General features: G+C 42.5%; 2 protein-coding genes and 1 non-coding gene across 3 annotated transcripts; 2 read left to right on the top strand and 1 right to left on the bottom strand.

Annotated features, from left to right (window-relative positions):
* The first annotated feature begins 969 nt into the window (after window positions 1–969).
* On the top strand, window positions 970–4,626 carry LOC140537786 (ribosyldihydronicotinamide dehydrogenase [quinone]-like). The gene is made up of 6 exons (XM_072660040.1): window positions 970–973; window positions 1,829–1,996; window positions 2,717–2,847; window positions 3,411–3,524; window positions 3,839–3,940; window positions 4,021–4,626. The coding sequence occupies exons 1-6, from the start codon at window positions 970–972 to the stop codon at window positions 4,357–4,359; spliced, it is 858 nt and encodes a 285-aa protein (XP_072516141.1). The 3' UTR covers window positions 4,360–4,626.
* Window positions 4,627–6,555: 1,929 nt separating this feature from the next.
* LOC140538605 (U1 spliceosomal RNA) lies at window positions 6,556–6,719 on the bottom strand. Its single transcript, XR_011977773.1, has one exon. It is a non-coding gene; the product is annotated as a U1 spliceosomal RNA (small nuclear RNA).
* Window positions 6,720–7,123: 404 nt separating this feature from the next.
* On the top strand, window positions 7,124–17,892 carry kiaa0895l. The gene is made up of 7 exons (XM_072660913.1): window positions 7,124–7,385; window positions 9,470–10,295; window positions 10,827–10,970; window positions 11,073–11,205; window positions 14,657–14,962; window positions 15,913–16,010; window positions 16,105–17,892. Exons 2-7 carry the CDS (start codon window positions 9,546–9,548, stop codon window positions 16,264–16,266), a joined length of 1,593 nt encoding a protein of 530 aa, XP_072517014.1. The 5' UTR covers window positions 7,124–7,385; window positions 9,470–9,545; the 3' UTR covers window positions 16,267–17,892.
* Window positions 17,893–18,178: the final 286 nt, after the last annotated feature.

Raw genomic sequence — 18,178 nt, 5'->3', positions numbered from 1 at the left:
GGGTTAACAAATTTAAAGGTGCCCTAGAATAACTGTATTTATCTTGGCATAGTTGAATAATTTGAACAGTGTGGTACATGGAAGTGACGTACTGTGCACGCAAACACTGAAACACTGTCAAAACCCACATAAGTAAAACACAACTGTAAAACAGTCTGACTTTTGCTCGAGACGTGCTGGGTGTACTTTTCCCGTTGGTATGATAGCATTTTTCATGTTTCATATTCAATGGATCTGTAAGGGAAAATCTAACCACTGAGTTTTGTGATTGTGGCTTTTCTGTTCAGACAGACGACTGATGTTCATTAGAATTGAATTTTACATACTTTGGGTCAATGTGATTTGATGGCTCTACCTTGATTGTTCAAGGAGTAAAGAAATCACTGGGTTTCTATGGGAGAACAGAAGGGTGCTGTAAGCAATAGCAGGAATCCTTCACTGAGTTGTGTCATTCTTCAGTGATTTGGGTCTTCAGTTCATTCATTTAACCAAAGCTTTTCTGGCAACGCCTATATACACTTTCAAGAAGCTTCACAATCAGTGTTTTTTTGCAGGAGGCTAAACGAAACTGGACATAGGCCTTGGAAAAGGTTCAGCTCCACCCACTGAGCACGTGCTTCTGCTGCATGGGCCATGTCCAAGTTCTGCCTGGATGTTGACAACCACATGTGAGGCGGCAGCACGTTGTCTTCAGCTGTTTATTAACTCCTGCACAGTAACCAGGTGACCAGATGTGTGCAGCTAGAGTGAGTGGAAGGGGGTGTAAAAGCTTACAGTGAATAAGCCTCGTTCCAGTTGTGTGAGAAACTGGCAGCTGTTCATTCAGTGGCCTCAGATTTATTCATATCTCATTACAGGTACAACCAACCAGTGCTTATCTCCCACAGCAAGGCAGCATTTACTCCTGGACCCCACCCTGAAAGGACTGCTTAAGAAGAGTGGAGACTGCTTGGCCTGGCACACTAGAAAATGGGTAAGATTTCGTGGAGTAGGTGATTTTTGTTTTGATTGAATAAGCAATATTAAAATTGCCAGAATCGGCTGATTCAATGAGTTTGTCTGTCTGACAGAGTGTTCTATGTTTTTGGACTGTTTAAATTGGCACTTGTTTTATGGTATAATTTTCTCATGGTTTGCTCATTTTTCTGTTCTTAAAGGGGAATTCCAACACTCCAAACTGTCTGCATAATTAATTAGTCTAGACATAAACAAAGTCATTTCAAGTGGTTTGGTGTGACACGCATCATACTAGAGAAACTGATTCAGAATTGTTTGCAGTGGTGATGTTATGAACCAGACGTCTGCTGCTGCTGAGTCTCTAAAAGCTACATCACAAAAAATAAACACTAAATAGTTAGTTAGTCTACACTGCCCTGAAAAAATTTAGATCTTTGTCACTTCAGCCTGGTAATGTGAATGTAGCCATTTAAAAAAAACTGCACGTTACGCCTACGATAACAAGCGTGCAGAGGCAGGGCTTAGTGTGGTGTGGGCAGGGTGGAAAGCGGCCAAAGAAAACAAGGCCAAGAGGCTTTTCTGCTGGACGGATGCCGCCCACCACTATATGATACAGGGAAAAATCCTTACTATGTGATCATCAATTGAGGTGGAGTTACAAACGCAGCAGAACTGAATGTTTGACCTCTAGGGGGTGCACTAGCCAGGTTTAGATCCGCAAAAGTTTTTTTAATTGACATTAAGTGATATTTCATTGATATTCATTGATATTAAATTACTTTTGTTTTAAAATCTAATTCTACAATAAATTAAATATTGCTGTACCTCTTACTCTCTTCACTGATTTCCATTTGTTTCTTATACGTTTCAGCGCAAAAGACTGTGTTGATCGTCTACGCCCATCACAGTCCACGCTCGTTCAACGCCGCTGCGAAGGATGTGGCTGTGCAGACGCTCACTGCACAGGGCTATAAAGTCATTGTGTCTGACCTCTACGCCATGAACTTCCAACCTTCAGCAACACCAGCAGATTTCAAAGGTCTGTATGGTGGTTCTGTGGGCAGTGGCTTCCATAGCTTTGTTTTTGACCAAAACCAGTGCAGTGGGAAATATCTTAGATATCTTAAAAACAGTAAGTATGTGACTTTGGTTGTGTTGAAAAATGCTCAAATGTGCTTCTACAAGCCTATTTACCACCCTGTTATTTTGCCTCAGAATTAAACATGCTTTTCCTATTGTAACGGAAGATGACTTCTGCTCTAAATTTGGCTGATTTACAGCAACAAGGCAGCTCACAGGAGCCACATAGCATAGCCTTGCATAGCTTAGCACTGTAAAACAAATAATGATGTGACTGATTTAAATCGGATACTGTTGCTGTCCTCTCTGGATCTCTTGCTCTGGTAGGGTTAACTGTTAGCCTAGCACTCGTGCTAGCACCTGCTCACTTCGCTGCCCCCCCCCCCCCCTTTATCATACTTAATTATGTTTCGCACTTTACTCTAAATTACGCTGTTACTCAGCTGCAGTTGTGATAGAGATTCAAGAAGCTTGCTGCTAATCGTTCCACTAAATATTAGTGTTATTTTTATTAAAATATCCAGTCAAATTTATATTGGTGTAAAAGCAAACTGCCCACCATTCTGCCAATTTTACAAATTACTTTTTACCCTCAAATACTTTATGTCTACTTTATGCATTTTTAATCGCGTCACTTTAATCGAGCACATTTTCCTTTCTCTCTGATACACCTGTCCAGGTAACCTGAAAAACCCAGAACACTTCCTCTATGCTGAGGAGGCCTACATTGCCTGGAAGGAGGACAGACTAAGTGATGACATCAAAGCAGAACATCGCAAGGTGGCGCAGGCTGATCTCATCATCTTTCAGGTTCGATATTTAGATTATTGCCTCGATCTTCCGTTCATATCTCACTCATTCTCTCTCATCACCTTTAAATCCACATTATTTAGCATTATTACCTTAAAATAACCGCTTTAAAATCGTTGTGATGCTTCCCAGACCTGTAATAGTCCCTATTGATGCTACTCTAAACTCAGCATGCTGCTACTTGCACACTTGCACACATGCGAGAACTGCATAATGCTGCGTAACCCCCTGCAATATTCCTCTACCTCAGTCCACATGCTCCTTTAACTTTCAGTGAGGGTTATGGATCTCTCTCAGCTTGTCCAGAAATGCATTTGTAAAGTGTGTAAACCTCATTGGTGGCTTACACTTTCTGATACTTCCTGGGCCCAGGAGCAAGAAATATACATTTTTGCATACTGCTGCTTTAATTTCTGTCTTTCACACTGACCCACCTAAGTGCCTCATGTGCGTGTAAATCATGTATGTATTTCATTTGTTTTCCTGGCATGAGTAATTAATAATGGGTGTGTTTTTTACTGTGTTTTTCTAATTTACTGTATATATTTGAATGTCTTATGCAGTTCCCACTCTACTGGTTCTCTGTCCCTGCTATAATGAAAGGCTGGATAGAGCGAGTGCTAACCCGAGGCTTCGCCTACACTCTGCAGAACACATATGACCATGGCTTGTGCAAGGTCTGATATGTCACGTTTCTTCGTTTGCATGTGTTTGATAGTACAGTCTATGGCCACTGCAGAGCAATAATGACCAGCACTCCTTCTGAAGATCTATTTACCTGCGGATCTCATCTTTATCCTAAATCTAACACCTCATTCATCTAATCAGGTAGTCCTGAAGGTAGTAATTAGATGTCTGCAGAAAGGTAGCTCTCCAGGATCAGTGTTGGTGATTGCTATGAGAGAGATTAACCTCCACAATAATTATAATGTCAGTTTTTAATGGTTGGGAGAATTGGTTCAAGGCATATTTTGCTCGATTCTCTCTATAGGATAAAAAGGCTATGCTGTCTTTCACGACTGGTGCAATGGAATCCAAGTACCAACCTGATGGCATTAATGGAGACATCAATGTGATGCTTTGGCCCTTACAGGTCAGACCAGTCATTTTGTATGTGAGAGAAGTCATTAAGTCTATTAGAGTAATAAACTAACTGTTTGTGTCGCCCTGCAGAACGGCGTTCTGCACTTCTGTGGTTTCCAGGTTCTGGCTCCTCACATCTTCTGGGGTCCTGCACGTGCTTCCCCATCCGAGAGAACAGCCATGTTAGAGGCCTGGCAGGCCAGGCTGAAAGGCCTGCTGGAAGAACAGCATGTGGCCTTTGCTCCTTCTGAGCTCTTTGACCTCAGCATCCAGGGAGGGTTCAGAGTGAGGCCTGAAGTGAAGGAGGCGTATCGCTCTAAGTCCTATGGCCTCACCACAGGGCAGCACCTCGGCAAACCACTCCCTCCAGACAACCAGACCAAGACTGCCGCACAGGACCAATATTTAGTATCAGGGAAACCTTCATAGAAGAAGGTCTAGCTACTGACTCCAGCCTGAAGATGAGAGAGGTTCTAGCTGAGAAGGTGAAGGCTTCAGTTTAGTTTTTTTCCATTGAACCCTTGGTTTGTTATTCACTCATTAATAAAAATAACTTTTGAGAGCTGATCACATTCAGTAACCACTATAATTTGTTCAGTACCAGTTAATGTATGCAGAGTGTGACCCCACATACTGATGGCGTAAGATGATAAATGATGTAAAAGTGATGACTGTCATTTTATCCATTTCTAAAAATAAATAACATGCAATAGTTTTTCTTTTATTCTGCAATTATGAAATAGAATTTTAATAGAGATTTTTGTCTTTAATTTGGTTTTAGTTTTTATTATTCCTCACTAAACTGTTCAGACTAACTCTCAGAAACCTCATTCACTTAATCAGGTACTCCTGTAGGCAGTCATTAGTCAAGTCAAGTCAGATTTATTTGTATAGCTTTTTACAACTGTTGTCGTCACAAAGCAGCTTTACATAAATAGTGATTAATAAAAGACAGAGACAAAGAAGAAATAACGTAAGACATGAAGGATCAAAGACCCCCAGTGAGTAAGCCAACGGTGACAGTGGCAAGGAAAAACTCCCTCAGAGCTGGAGGAAGAAACCTTGGGAGGAACCAAGACTCTGAAGGGGGACCCGACCCATCCTCCTCTGGTCAGAACTATTTAAACATTAATAATAAAAATTACCAAACCAGGTATAACAAATAGTTAAAAGTGGTTTTAACATGGTCACTAAGCAGGTAGCAGTGGTAGGCGTGTGAGCCGCTGGTCTGCTATGGGTGGTGGTGGGTGGGGGGCCTGCTGGTTGGACCGGTAGGTGGCAGCTGGTTTAACAAAGGTAGATGGTAGCTATCCAGGATCAGTGTTGAGAGAGAGACTAACCTCCACAATAATTATAAAGTCTGTTTTTAATGGCTATAGTTTAACATCTTCATTCATGAATTATGAATTAAACATAATGAATTAATCACTATCCTGTGACCTAGTCTATCATGTGTGCACAATATCGTTCAGTAGAGTCTCGCAATAATGAAATTCTGGGTCTCAATGACTCCTAATGTCGAATTTTGCATCCTCTGCAGGATGTGCCGATGGTGTTGGGGCCTTCAAAGTCCAAGCAGAAGCCTCAGATAACTCCAGGTCCAGTGCTCTGGGATCTTACACAGATCTCATGTTTTGCATTCGCTCCTGAAAGCACCAGTAATTGCTCTAGTGAGTAATACTTGTGACTTATGTGAATGATTTGCTGACTTATGTGAATGAATGTGAGTCACAGCAATAAAATACTTTTGCCCTCATGTTCAGAAATGCAAAGATAAACTCAAACACACATCTGCGCTTGACCTCTCTCTGCGCCTCATTCATAATTTGTGGCCGTCTGATTGGCTCCTGGCCCTTAATAATTCATGTTTAATGGGCTATCCACCCTCTGTTTAGTTACCGTTCCTTGGCAAAACAGGTTTTATGTCATATTCAGGCATTCAAGTTCGGACACCCGTTTTATAGATAATCCATCAAAGAAATGGCATTCTAGCAGTGTTTATGGCATATTTCACACCAACATTAAAGCATTTTCAGAGCAATAACTTAATAAGGGGCGTCGAAACCAAGTAATTTAGACCCCTTCCACCCAACAGTGGCGTAAAAGATACAAGATGATGTAATTCACTTAATTTACTTAATTTACTTTTTCATATATTACAAAACACTGCTTTTCATGCCATCTGTGAAATAATGGTAGTGTAGATGTGTACAATATTTTATAAATCAGTGTTTTTAATATAAAAAATTTTGTAGGGTAATATTAGTCTGATTAAATCATCATTATAAGGTAGAGGGCGGGATTAAAAGGTAAAGGTGCACGTATTTGTCACGGTACACTGTACAGCAAAATGTGTCCTCCACATTTAACCCATCTGTGGTAGTGAACACACACACACACACTTGTGAACTAGGGGCAGTGAGTACACACACACCCAGAGCGGTAGGCAGCCAACTCCAGCACTCGGGGAGCAGAGAGGGTGAAGGGCCTTGCTCAAGGGCCCAACAGTGGCAGCTTGCCGAGCCCGGGAATCAAACCCACAACCCTGTTATTGATAGCCCGGCGTCCTAACTGCTGAGCCACCACTGCCCACTTAATTAAAAAAATTAATTAAAAAATAAAAATCAGGGTAGAGCGCGAACGCAGCCCCCCACTACCAGAAATCATGCAGTCGAGATTCCCACATTTGGGGAATTCGCAGGGGTCAGCACAACCGGAGTGCAATGGCTGAGCCTCACCCTGGGTGAACCACCTTTCTGATCTTGGTATCTCCCCTGCCGGGTAAGTACTACCAGCCAATCCTAGCACAGGAGATGAGCTATGAGATATGAAGAGCCAATCACAACGGATTAAGCAACACCTGCTAGAATACAGGTCAGGAAAAGCTAAGAGGGAAAAAAAAAGGTAGACAAAGAAGTCTGTACGTGCTTGTGTCACATTTCCTGTAGAAGACAGAGACACATTGGCCTGTTTGGATGAGCATGTCCTGAGTGCAACTTTTGGACCGTTTGGCTGAGCGTAATCAGGGAGAAGGCGGGATGATAGACTACCAGCCAATCGTGGTGAAGCAAGAGGCGTTTCCGGGACACTGGTGGGGGGGTTGGAAGGGGACGGGTGGATAACGGGAAAACGAGAAAAATAGGAGGAGGAGGAGGAGGAGGAGGAGGAGGAGGGGTCCGTGCGTGCTCGCTCGCGCAGGGGGGAACGTCCTTACGCGCTTGTGTCATGGCTGCGCCAGCGCGTCATTTGTTCCAGCGCAGTCACCGGCGCGCGCTGATCGCTCACCAATGCTCTCCTCCCAAATCACGGACAGATCCGTTATCTGCCCCGTTATTTCCCTCCACACCGGAACCTGCCGCGCGATTCACGGAATGTGAGCAGCGGCTGAACAAAGAGCGGCTGCTGGTCTCGTCCGTCCTTTCGCTTTAGCAGGAAACCCCGGACAGCCCTGTATGGTATGTACCGTAGTGCCTTACAGTATTGTACAGTGATTTTAGGGCTGGTGTGGCTGGCTTTTCTGGCTTTTCTGGCTTTTTGTTTCGTCAGAGTGTCTTTGCATGGCAAACCCAGGTTATTTACTCTTTATATGTCTTATAAATGCCAGACAATTATCTCTAGGTATTCATTATTATATGGAATATCGATTATTAAAACCTTGGCCTGTTTATTGGGTCCTTTATCCTACCAGAAACTCCAGTACTCAGACCCTGGTGCTAGGGACAATAGTAGCCTACCAGCAGAATCTCCCCCTTCACTTGTACTTCAGCTGAACTTCAGCAACTTTCAGCTTTTTAATTTGGCCTAGAAGAGAAAATATCCCCTTCAAAATTTTCTCCATGGTCTGTTTGGCTTGTTATCAGCATTTAAACCCATCATCATTATCATATGTCATATTAGATGGTTCATCATATCGGTTAATAGGTAATTAATAAGTAATATTGGTATAATATTTGATTCATTGGAAGGCTTCAAAGGATCCTTCCTAAGTCAAGCAGAGTTTCAGAAGTCACTAGTAATTAGTCATTTTATTCAATTTTAATTTCAATATTAGCGCCTCCTGATTGCAGAGCTGCAGGGCTGTACGCTTTCAGTACCTCAAATTCAACCAAATTGTCACTTATTGTAAAATTCAGTTGCTAAAAATCACTTAAAAACTACTGAAAAGAATAGTTCAGTCAGTAATGCCTAAGTGAGTGAATGTGAACGGTCACCGAACAGCTTCCATTCATTGTAAGCAACGTAAGCATGTATGGCCGAACCATCCCTTTAAAGAACACCGGCAGCTGCATGTGTCATGACAGTGGGCAGAATTACATTTACATTTATGGCATTTAGCTGACGCTCTTATCCAGAGCGACTTACAACGTTACTCGTATTTCAGATGTGGGCCAGTGTAGCATTAGGAGTCTTGCCCAAGGACTCTTATTGGTGTAGCGCAGCACAGTCACCCAGACCAGGAATCGAACCCCAGTCTCCCGCATGGTGTGGTAGCTCACTGGCAGGTAGTGGTGTTATCTATTGCGCCACACCAACCATACTAATTATTTAGAATTAGTCCAGATACTTAGAGCAGCACCTTTGGTGTGCTTGTCATCATGTTATTATAATAAGTATAGTGTATATTATAATAAGTATAGAGGGGCAGTGGTGGCTCAGCGGTTAGAGCGCCGGGATATCGATAACAGGGTTGTGGGTTCGATTCCCGGGCTCGGCAAGCTGCCACTGTTGGGCCCTTGAGCAAGGCCCTTTACCCTCTCTGCTCCCCGGGCGCTGGAGTTGGCTGCCCACCGCTCTGGGTGTGTGTGTGTACTCACTGCCCCTAACACGTGTGTGTGTGTGTGAGTGTGTGTTCACTACCAGATGGGTTAAATGCGGAGGACACATTTCGCTGTACAGTCCACACTGTACAGTGACGAATACGAATACGAATACGTATCGTGAAAATCTAATAGTAGTTGATTTGTTACATATTGCCCACACTGATTATTAATCCCTTAACCCTCCAAGGCTTATTACACACTAAGGTGTATTACTCAGTAACTACAGGGACTTCTGTACAAACTGGTGGGGATTCTTTGCTAATAGAAGTTTGTAATAACACTTTCGGTCCACTGTGTTCACAGGCTTTTTAAGGGGTTAAACATACGTATTTAATAAAAAAGGAAAAAAAAAAAACAGCCACAAAAAAAACATTGGATTGAATTGACTATATGGTTTGTTTTAGTCATCACAACCCCTGGTTCCTGTCAGTACCGCTGTACAGAAGCTAGTCAGTAAGTTTCTCGACAATGCATCGCTTCATGCCAAAAGCACTGAATGACTTGCTTAGACCTCAACAGTCAAAATCTACAAAGTGTTTGAAAATTTGGTGGAATTCCCCTTTAATAAACCACTTTTTTATTAACGTAGATGTTAAGCGCTCCATGCGTAAATCTCAGCACAGCTAAGCGGATATTAATTATAGTAACAGATATAAAATTATGAATAAATAATTTCGCATTAAAATCTGATGTTTTCTGTGTCTCTCTTTTTCCATCAGCTTTCAGAAGTGGCACAGCATCTGTTCTTTGGTGGACATGTTAGCAGTGGGGCTTGACTGAGGCGTGCTTGCTGCAATGGTGCTGGACCTGGGGGAGAACTGTATGGAGCGGGCTAATGGGGAGGGCATGGCTGCTACTGGCCTAGATGTTCCAGAGACAGAGGCCCATTCAGAAAAACCCAAACCTGTTCGGGCCAGAGCCAGAACCAGCAGCATCACCCAAAGGGACCGGCCACTGCACAACGGGCCTCAAGCTAAGCCTTGCACTGGCAATACACAGCCAGAGCAAAGGCCAAAGTGTGCAGTGGGCACGAGCAGCAGAGGAGCCGAAGCGTTAGATGGACCCGTGAAGAAGACGGAAGCCAGAAGGCCTCTGAGCCTGGAGATCAAACCCCAGCGCCCTAGGGCCAATCAGCATCCGCCTGAACGGAAGGTCCTGCAGCCTCCGTGGCGATGTGGTGCACCCTCTCCTCCGGTACGAAGCCTGACCAGCCCCAGCTTGGGTCCTGGAGGCTGGATGCGCCGCAGCGAGAGCACCTGCACCATGAACTCTACAGCGCCCCCTAGAGCAGGAAGGGGACAAATGCGGCCTGCTACATCCTTACCACACATCGCCAGAGGGATGGGTGCTGCACCACTACCCACGCCTTCCACCCCCCGCGGGCCTTGTCTGCTAGTGGCCCTGCGCCCCACGAATCTCGATCAGGAGCGCCAGGTCTTTTTCCAGTCAGACTATAAGTATGAGCCTCAGTTTGAATACATGACCCCAGAGCCCAGCAGTGTACTGGAGAAGTATAAAGAAGGCTCAGGTCTCTTTCTTTCCCAGGTATGTTTATGTACAAATCACACACACAATCAGACACTGTTACAGTATAAATGAGTGTAAATAAGGGATGCATAAATAAGGGATAATAAGCATAAATGCATAAATAAGTGCAAATAAGGGATTGTTCCAAAAAAAGCAACCAGATTTGTGTTGTAATTGTCTTTTACATTCACTGTAGTATTTTTTTATAATTTATTTTTGTTTAAATAGAAAACTGGTTTTCATTGAAGAATTAAAATAGCTTGTTTGACTCATTGAAAAGCATAAAAATGTAGATTTTGGTTAATAGAAGTAGTAAAGCAAAAATTAGGCCCTAATATGCCCAAAAATGTGGCTGTATAATAATAATATATATTGGGGTGTCTTATGTATTTTATATTAAATATATGTAAATATATATTAAATGAGTTACAGTTCATCATTAAAAACCTTGGAGTAAAGCTTGTCAAGATGATAATGTCCTGGCCTAAAGAAAAAAGTCCAGAAATGGTAAATCTTCAATACCTGAGAAAACTCTATTACATCCTCCAGGCAGTTGGCATTATGGAGTGTGTTTTGAGGAAGTTTGGCACCTACGAGAACTTTGAAGAAGTCACAGGTGGAACTGTCCTACCAAAAAGTCGAGTGTGGGCAACAGCACGCAAGTACTTACAGAAAGAGGGCTGTGTGGGTGAGGTGTGTGCGTTTCTCCTCTTGTACGTTGCATGCATACATGCAGGATGAATTTCATCACTAAGTCATGTCAGTGTTGTAATTGTTGTTGGGCTTCATTTTAAGGTGGTGGTGTGCCTCTCTGACGAGCTGCTGTCCCAGGCTGTGATGATGGTGGAGAGCTGTAGGCCAACTCTAACAATCAACTTGTCGGGAGCACGGCAGCACTGGCTAGAAGGGATGCTGAGACATGAAATTGGTATGATCCCAAATATTGGCATTTAAACCACTTACAAGACATGTATACTAGAGCAGAGGTTCCCAAGGCTTATTCTAAGGTTGAAGCCTAACAAGGGTGATGCTTTGACAGAGTTTAAAGTTGCAGAGTCGCAAACACAGGCCCAAAGGACATGCATAGGTATTATATATATATATATATATATATATATATATATATATCAAAAGACAAACTATATAATTACTTTAAATGCATTAGAAACATATACAAAAGTTTGGACACCCCTGGACAATGTTTCCATTGTTATTTTGAGTTAAAAGAACAAATACGTTAACAGATTCTCTACAGATGCTCAATTTAACCCCTTAAAGAGCTTAAGGCCCACCGATGGCCATAAAGTGTAACTACAAACGTCTATTACCAAAGAACAGCCCCACCAGTTTGTACAGAAGTCCCTGTAGTTACTGAAAACTTAATATGTGCCTTGGGGTCCTATCTTCCACCCTGTGCAAGGTGTGTCATGATGCTCAATGCTGTCTTAAACCCCACCAACAGTCTATTCTCATGCCCTCCAGCTGCGTCGTTTAAAAATCAACAGTGCTTGCGAATATATCTATGCCGAATGGGCGCGGTGGTCTCGAAATGAGGTGTGTTCAGGTACATATTTGGCGTATTGCTGTCTTGGCAATGCAAACAAAAAAAATTGTCAACACAGGAGTGTACACCCCCACTTAGCACCATTGAAGTAGCAATCCGCCAAAGTCAGACCGCACCTGGCTCTTAAAGGGAATGACAAGTGACACGCTGATTGGTTTATTTCTATGTCACGCCCAAAACACACCCATGAATAAGTAAGAGATTTAGTACACACCTTTTGAATGGTTTGAGCCGCACAAGGCGTACTTTTTCCCGTTGTTATGATAGCAAAGGTTTACCTATTTAGCCATGAAATAATATAACAAAAAAAAGAAAATCATGGTTAAAAAGAAACAGTTAATTAAAAAAACATTCAAATAAATAAATAGACACTGCTGTCGGACAGTTATATTTTGCCGGTCTGTTGGAAAATAAATGACAGATACCAAATCAGAGAGGGTCTGCCCTCAACCAAATCCTCTTTCAGGTTTTGTTTAGGGCCCCCAATTTGCTACGATGTAACTGGTCCATTAGTACAGTGCAAAGCATCTTGTTCAACCATCTCTTAAAGCATGGAGCAAAGCTGTCATTTATTTAAAATTAGATTATAAGCATAGCAACTGTTTTACAGTGGATCTGAATATCAGATCCCAAACCGGGATCTATATCGCTTGGAGTGTTCCTATCTGCACCCTGTGAGTTTTAAAACAGCAGATGGCTAACCAAACGTCCTGGAACAAGATTAAAAGCTTAGCATGGGACGGATGGGAGTCACACAATCAATTTCTCTGTTGAAAATAACTCTTTGTCAAGAGCTTAGCCAATTAGCTTAATGTGATTTTGCTTAAACTCAGTTAGTCGTGACAGTTTGTGTCAAACGCCTCTGTGACCACGCAGGAGCATAGGCAGAAATCCACTTCTGGGTGGGCCCGTGAAAAACTAGGTGGGTCACCAAGATAGATTGTTTTCAGGATGTGTTTTCCAAACAGAATCGCCCCAGATGCATCTTTTGATCTGCTGGACCTAATCCTAATCCAAACACTGGCACGCTGCTACAGGCCTGAAGGCTCTTGAGGCAGTGGCGGATAGCAGCCATTGCTAAGGAGCGATTGCAGTATCAAGAAAATAAGACTTAGCGCTTAGGATTGGTCATTTTAATATACACTGTATGGACAAAAGTATCGGGACACCTGCTGACAGGATTTGATTGCATTTAGCGACAAGAGCTTTAGTGAGACCAGGATGTTGGATGATCACCACCCCACCTCATGTCTAGCTCCCCAACTCTTCTCAAAAGAATCGGATGGAGCACCAACCATCATTCCAGAGAACACAGTTAGTTCCACTGCTCCACAGCTCAATGCTGGGGAGCGAATTCATTTGCACATCTGTGTCAGCATTGGGCACGACTTAAAGTAGCTGAATGCATTTATTAGAGAGGGTGTCCACAAATATTTAGACAATTAGTGTAACTCGCACATTTGGGAATGACACATAGAGCATGAGCATGATTTTGATTGGGCATAAGGCAGTGACAGCATTTTGCCATTTTATTAGGTGGGCCTGTGACCAATCAGCGTAGGCCCAAGTCTACGCAGGACCACCCGTGCCTAGACGCCTGTGAACGTGTATTTTAGTATTTTAAAAAAAAAAATGAAGTATGTAAAGCGAGTAAACTAAAAAGTGCTATATAAATAAAATGGTTATTATTATTATTATTATTATTATTATTATATTTACTTGGACAAAAATGGTCCTTTATGGAACCAAAGTGGATCTTCCATGGCATCACTTAAAGAACCTTTTATAGCACCTTTATTTTTAACATCATGTAAAAATCAGTTATGAACTGTGTTTTGAAAGACTGGGCCCAACTTACACCCTGCGCAAGGCACGTCATCTTACACCCCACACCACAATAAATAAATTGGGGGTAGTGTGCAAATTATGCAGTGTGCAATAAATTTTGAGTCCAGTGAGGTAGTAAAGTTATTAGTGCAAAATACGTCCCATATTGTCTGGGGTAAATGGTTGGTGAATGAGAAAGAGTGTGTGTGTGTGTGTGCATGGAACAGAAAAAATTAGTTCAGTCTCTGGAGTTGAGAAGTCTGATGGCTTGGGGGAAGAAGCTATTGCAGAGTCTGGTCGTGTTGGACCGGATGCTGCTGTACCTTCTTCCTGATGGCAGGAGGGACAACAGTCTGTGTAAAGGGTGGGTGGAGTCATCCACAATGGAGTCATCCACAATGCTGTTTTCACACCTTGCTGGCTGCATCGCTTTAATAGCAACAGTGCTTGTGTATATATCTACGCTGATGGGGGTGGTGGTCTCAAAATGAGGTGTGTTAAGGTCAAGTTCTGGGGTATTGATATCTTAGCAGTGGAAAACACAAGAGCTCCACTGACTGAAAACAACCCAAGCAGACATCAACAGTCAGACGTTCGTTGCTATCTTGGAAGTGAATTGTCAACACAGGTGCGTACACCTGTCTCTTAAAGGGAATGGCGAGTGACACGCTGATTGGTTAGTTGCATGTTACGCCCAAAACACACCAATGATTATTTAAGAGACTTTTCCCGCTGTTACAATAGCAAAGAAATACTGACACACCCTAAATCAAGCTGTGCGGAGCACGCTTGACAGCTCGCCAAAAGATGGCAAAAATAGGGCCCACTGTATTTTTTACCTCACATCATATGAAAGACAGCAGGCAGTAGAAATTGAATATGTTCAGATGTGTCCTACACAGCTAGAAGCAGAATCCCTGATCAAATTCATCAAGTTCTGAGGCGGTTTGCACGGTTCTCACTGATCTTTCATAACTCCTTCTCCCAGGTACACATTACTTACGGGGTGTGAATAACAGTATGCAACCATGGGCCACTGCTGTTGGAAGGAAGCAGTTTGGACTGAAGCCAGCCAATCCTACGGAGGAGGGACTGGCCAGCCTCCACAGTGTGCTGTTGCGGAAACAGCCATTCTTGTGGCGAGCTGCTCTTCTGTACTACACTGTGTACCATGCGGCCAACATGAGCTTCAGCCAACTCTTCAGCCATATCGCCCGCTTTGTCCAGGACCCCGCTGTACGCTGGGAGTACTGCCTTCGTGCCAAACGGGGACAAACAGATACCTCTAAACCAGGTACACAAACCAAGAATATAGTGTTCTAAAATACAGGGGCATTTAGTAAGGTGATATACGTAGGAATTGGAAATAATTAAATGGAGGGTGGTTTCTGATTTTTTGGACAGTATATAAATTATTTTTTGCATCTCCTTTTGATGTACGTTGAATCTGACAGTCATTATTTATATTCACAATTAATTGACCAATAGAAATGCTCCAAAATGACTGTGATATATATATATATATATATATATATATATATATATATATATATATATATATATATATATATATATAGCTAAGAAGGTGAAGGTTGTTTTCTCTATAAGTTGCCATTATAGAGATACAAGAGAGACCAGTATAAAAATATTTACAAATCATCATTATGTAAATTAGCAACCAATCATTAGGGTTCCTTTTCATCAGTGATATTTTAATGGATAATCATGACAGCAAAACAGACCCCATTTACAACTGGCAACACACTTCATGCGTGTAGTATCTGGACTGTATCCTGATAAGATTTTAGCCACATGCATCTCCGGTTAGTCAGACTGAAATCCGATTGCTTTGTGTGACAGAATATGCAAATCTGCCCATTACACGCCCACCAGGTAGTTACCTGTTCAGCCTCTTCCTGGGCTGTGCGTAAGATAGTTGCTGCCTCGAAATTAGCAGTTTTTACTAACAGCTTGGGCAGCTGCTGGTGGGGGAACGCCAGTGTCGTACTGCATGGGGAGGGGTCTTGGAGAGGGACGGCTACATTTACACTGCCAGAACATGTGGCTCAAATGCGTCTCAGACCACCTCATGAAGTGGTTGGAGGGATGGGATTTGTATGTGGTTTAAATGAGTCTTTGGGAGTCTTATGGGAGCTTGCATTTGCATCTAATCTGATACTCAAGACGCATGACGTGTGAACAGGGGTCTTAGTTGTGTCCTAATCTTGTGCTGGTTTCCTTTAGGCTGCTTCAGTAAAGATCAGGTTTACCTTGATGGAATCCTTAGGATTTTACGTCACAGGAGAAACATCGATTTCAAGATGTTGACCTCACTGGGAAAGGTGGATCTATTGTTATTATTCATTAGAATTATCATGTGACGTATTGTCTATCCTTATATGCAAACCATTAACACTACAAAAACCTCCTCTGTAGGTGTCCTACGAAGACGTGGAGAGACTCCGTCCTCTTGCGGTTCTCCGCAGGACAAAGATCCCACACTTCATGCAAGACCAAGAGCGCTACCTGCAGCAACTTGACCACATCGTTATAGTCAACGAACTGAACGACGCCGAGCTGCAAGAACTAGTCCCATGAATCTTCAGGTGGCTGATCGATCTGAGGATTTGCTCAGATTTGAACACCCGTTCCATCATATCCGCTTTCATGAACACTTTCGAGTTGGACCGTTTCAGGCAAGAAAGCAAAAAACTGTTTTTTCCATGCCTGGATTATGTCAGCAAGTCTGTCAAGTATACCATATTGTTGCTGTCATTGGAAAAAAACACGTATCTCCAAAACGGCAGCATTACAGGAAAAGGACAAACATTTTTAAGCTTCTTAAAATGCAAATCAATGTAAAACTGTATTTATTTCAGGTCATTTTGTTGCATTTCTATTGGTCCATTCATCCAGAAATTCTAACACAATGCAAAGACTGTCAGATTCATTTCATGGCGGAAATGGAGATACAAGGTTTTTTCATGACAGCAATGATACGAATAGCACCATGCCACTACCATATCAACACACTGGCTGATCATGTCAAGTGGACGGTTATTACAGTAATTTTATCATGTTAATATCACTTAAGTGTTAACAGTCTTCGTTAAAGCTTTTTAAGTGCCAGTATGAGTATGTTTACAATTCGAGAGATGATCAGCGATTTCTCAAAAAGTTCAAATATGGTTTATACAAACCATATTTGCATAAACTAAAATATCATATACAGTGTAACAGTAGCCTAATTACTAGAGGCTAATCGGAAGATCTCAGCAAAAGGTATCTTAACAGCTTTGGCAAGGCTTCGCTTTTTATATTTCCCTTTACATTCAGTATTCTAACGTGTTTTAGACAAGCCAGAAGTATTTAAGCGCCGATTCACTGAATCTCTGGCCACACCGTATTTGTATAAACACCTCCTTCTTCCTCGTGTTCACCGCCAAAAGAGCACTGCGTTTAGTGTAGTTCCTGTGATGCTGTTTTAGTAAATACCACTGCTAGTGCTTTTTAAACCACTGTAAGTACATTACAAGTATTTATGCAAGTATTTATTCTTATTTATTTACCTCTCGTATTCATAATGAAAACTGAATGTTCTTGGTTTTAGCTTTACGAAGCTCCATTAGCGGAGTACGTCGTTGTTCGCCTTAGTATTTGAAAAGGACACCAAGGATGTTCGACAAAAAGCCCCAAGGGAAGTGTCCAGATGGCCATGTGAACTATGATTGTTTAAACGGACATTAAGCGGAAAGAAAGAACAAACACCAAGTGCAATTGACTTCTGACCTTATTAAGAGACACTATTTTATATCCTGTCAGGGCGTAAAAAAAAGGCCATTAGTTCTAGTTAAGAGACGACGAGACTGTTCCTTTTTGGAGCACCCTTGGTGGACTTCATTACCCGCGCTAATGTGACGTGACCGCCGCCGCCGCCCCGTGTAGGCCAGTTACCACTGCAACCTCTGCTCTCTATGCCTGTACAGAACAGCCAAAACCGGCCAGTCGCCTGCAGCTCCCTCAGTGTCGTGCGCTTCACGTGGGAGTGTGATGGACTCAGGAAGAGATACGGGGAGTTGATGTGGATGTGCCTTAGATGGGTTCAGGACTCATCTGTAGTGGCTATTTGTAAAATGCTTGAAATCACATATCCAACTCTCTAGTAGTCTGCACGAATATTGCACATTTCATGTTCCTCAAATAAACAGAAATCTCCAGTTATTATAGGGTGTGTTGTTGGCTGAAGCTGATTTCCGAGTGTTTGCAGTATTTTTTATAGACATACCTGCTGGAAATTAAATCCAGTGTAAAAATGCATTCATTCATTGCTGTAGAGTTAGTGTACCAGAGGCCGGTAATTATAAGGAAATTATCTGCGTGTGTTGTGCTGGTATGAGTGGATTGGACACACCTCAGCGTCACTGCTGGACTCAAAACAGTCCACCAACCAGAAACATCCAGCCCTCAGGACTAAAGGATGACCAGCAGCAACATGTCAGAGCTTCTGTCT

This window comes from Salminus brasiliensis, chromosome 17 (genome assembly GCF_030463535.1).
Source record: "Salminus brasiliensis chromosome 17, fSalBra1.hap2, whole genome shotgun sequence".
Classification (NCBI taxonomy): Eukaryota; Metazoa; Chordata; class Actinopteri; order Characiformes; family Bryconidae; genus Salminus; species Salminus brasiliensis.
This window is presented reverse-complemented; position numbering and strand designations above follow the sequence as displayed.

Excerpts from the sequence above, each read along its gene's own strand:
- kiaa0895l (XM_072660913.1), top strand. The coding sequence starts at position 9,546 with ATGGTGCTGGACCTGGGGGAGAACTGTATGGAGCGGGCTAATGGGGAG. Across the intron at positions 14,963-15,912 it reads AACAGATACCTCTAAACCAG|GCTGCTTCAGTAAAGATCAG; the intron begins GTACACAAACCA and ends GGTTTCCTTTAG. Across the intron at positions 16,011-16,104 it reads TGTTGACCTCACTGGGAAAG|GTGTCCTACGAAGACGTGGA; the intron begins GTGGATCTATTG and ends CCTCCTCTGTAG.
- LOC140537786 (XM_072660040.1), top strand. Across the intron at positions 2,848-3,410 it reads CTGATCTCATCATCTTTCAG|TTCCCACTCTACTGGTTCTC; the intron begins GTTCGATATTTA and ends TGTCTTATGCAG. Across the intron at positions 3,941-4,020 it reads TGATGCTTTGGCCCTTACAG|AACGGCGTTCTGCACTTCTG; the intron begins GTCAGACCAGTC and ends GTCGCCCTGCAG.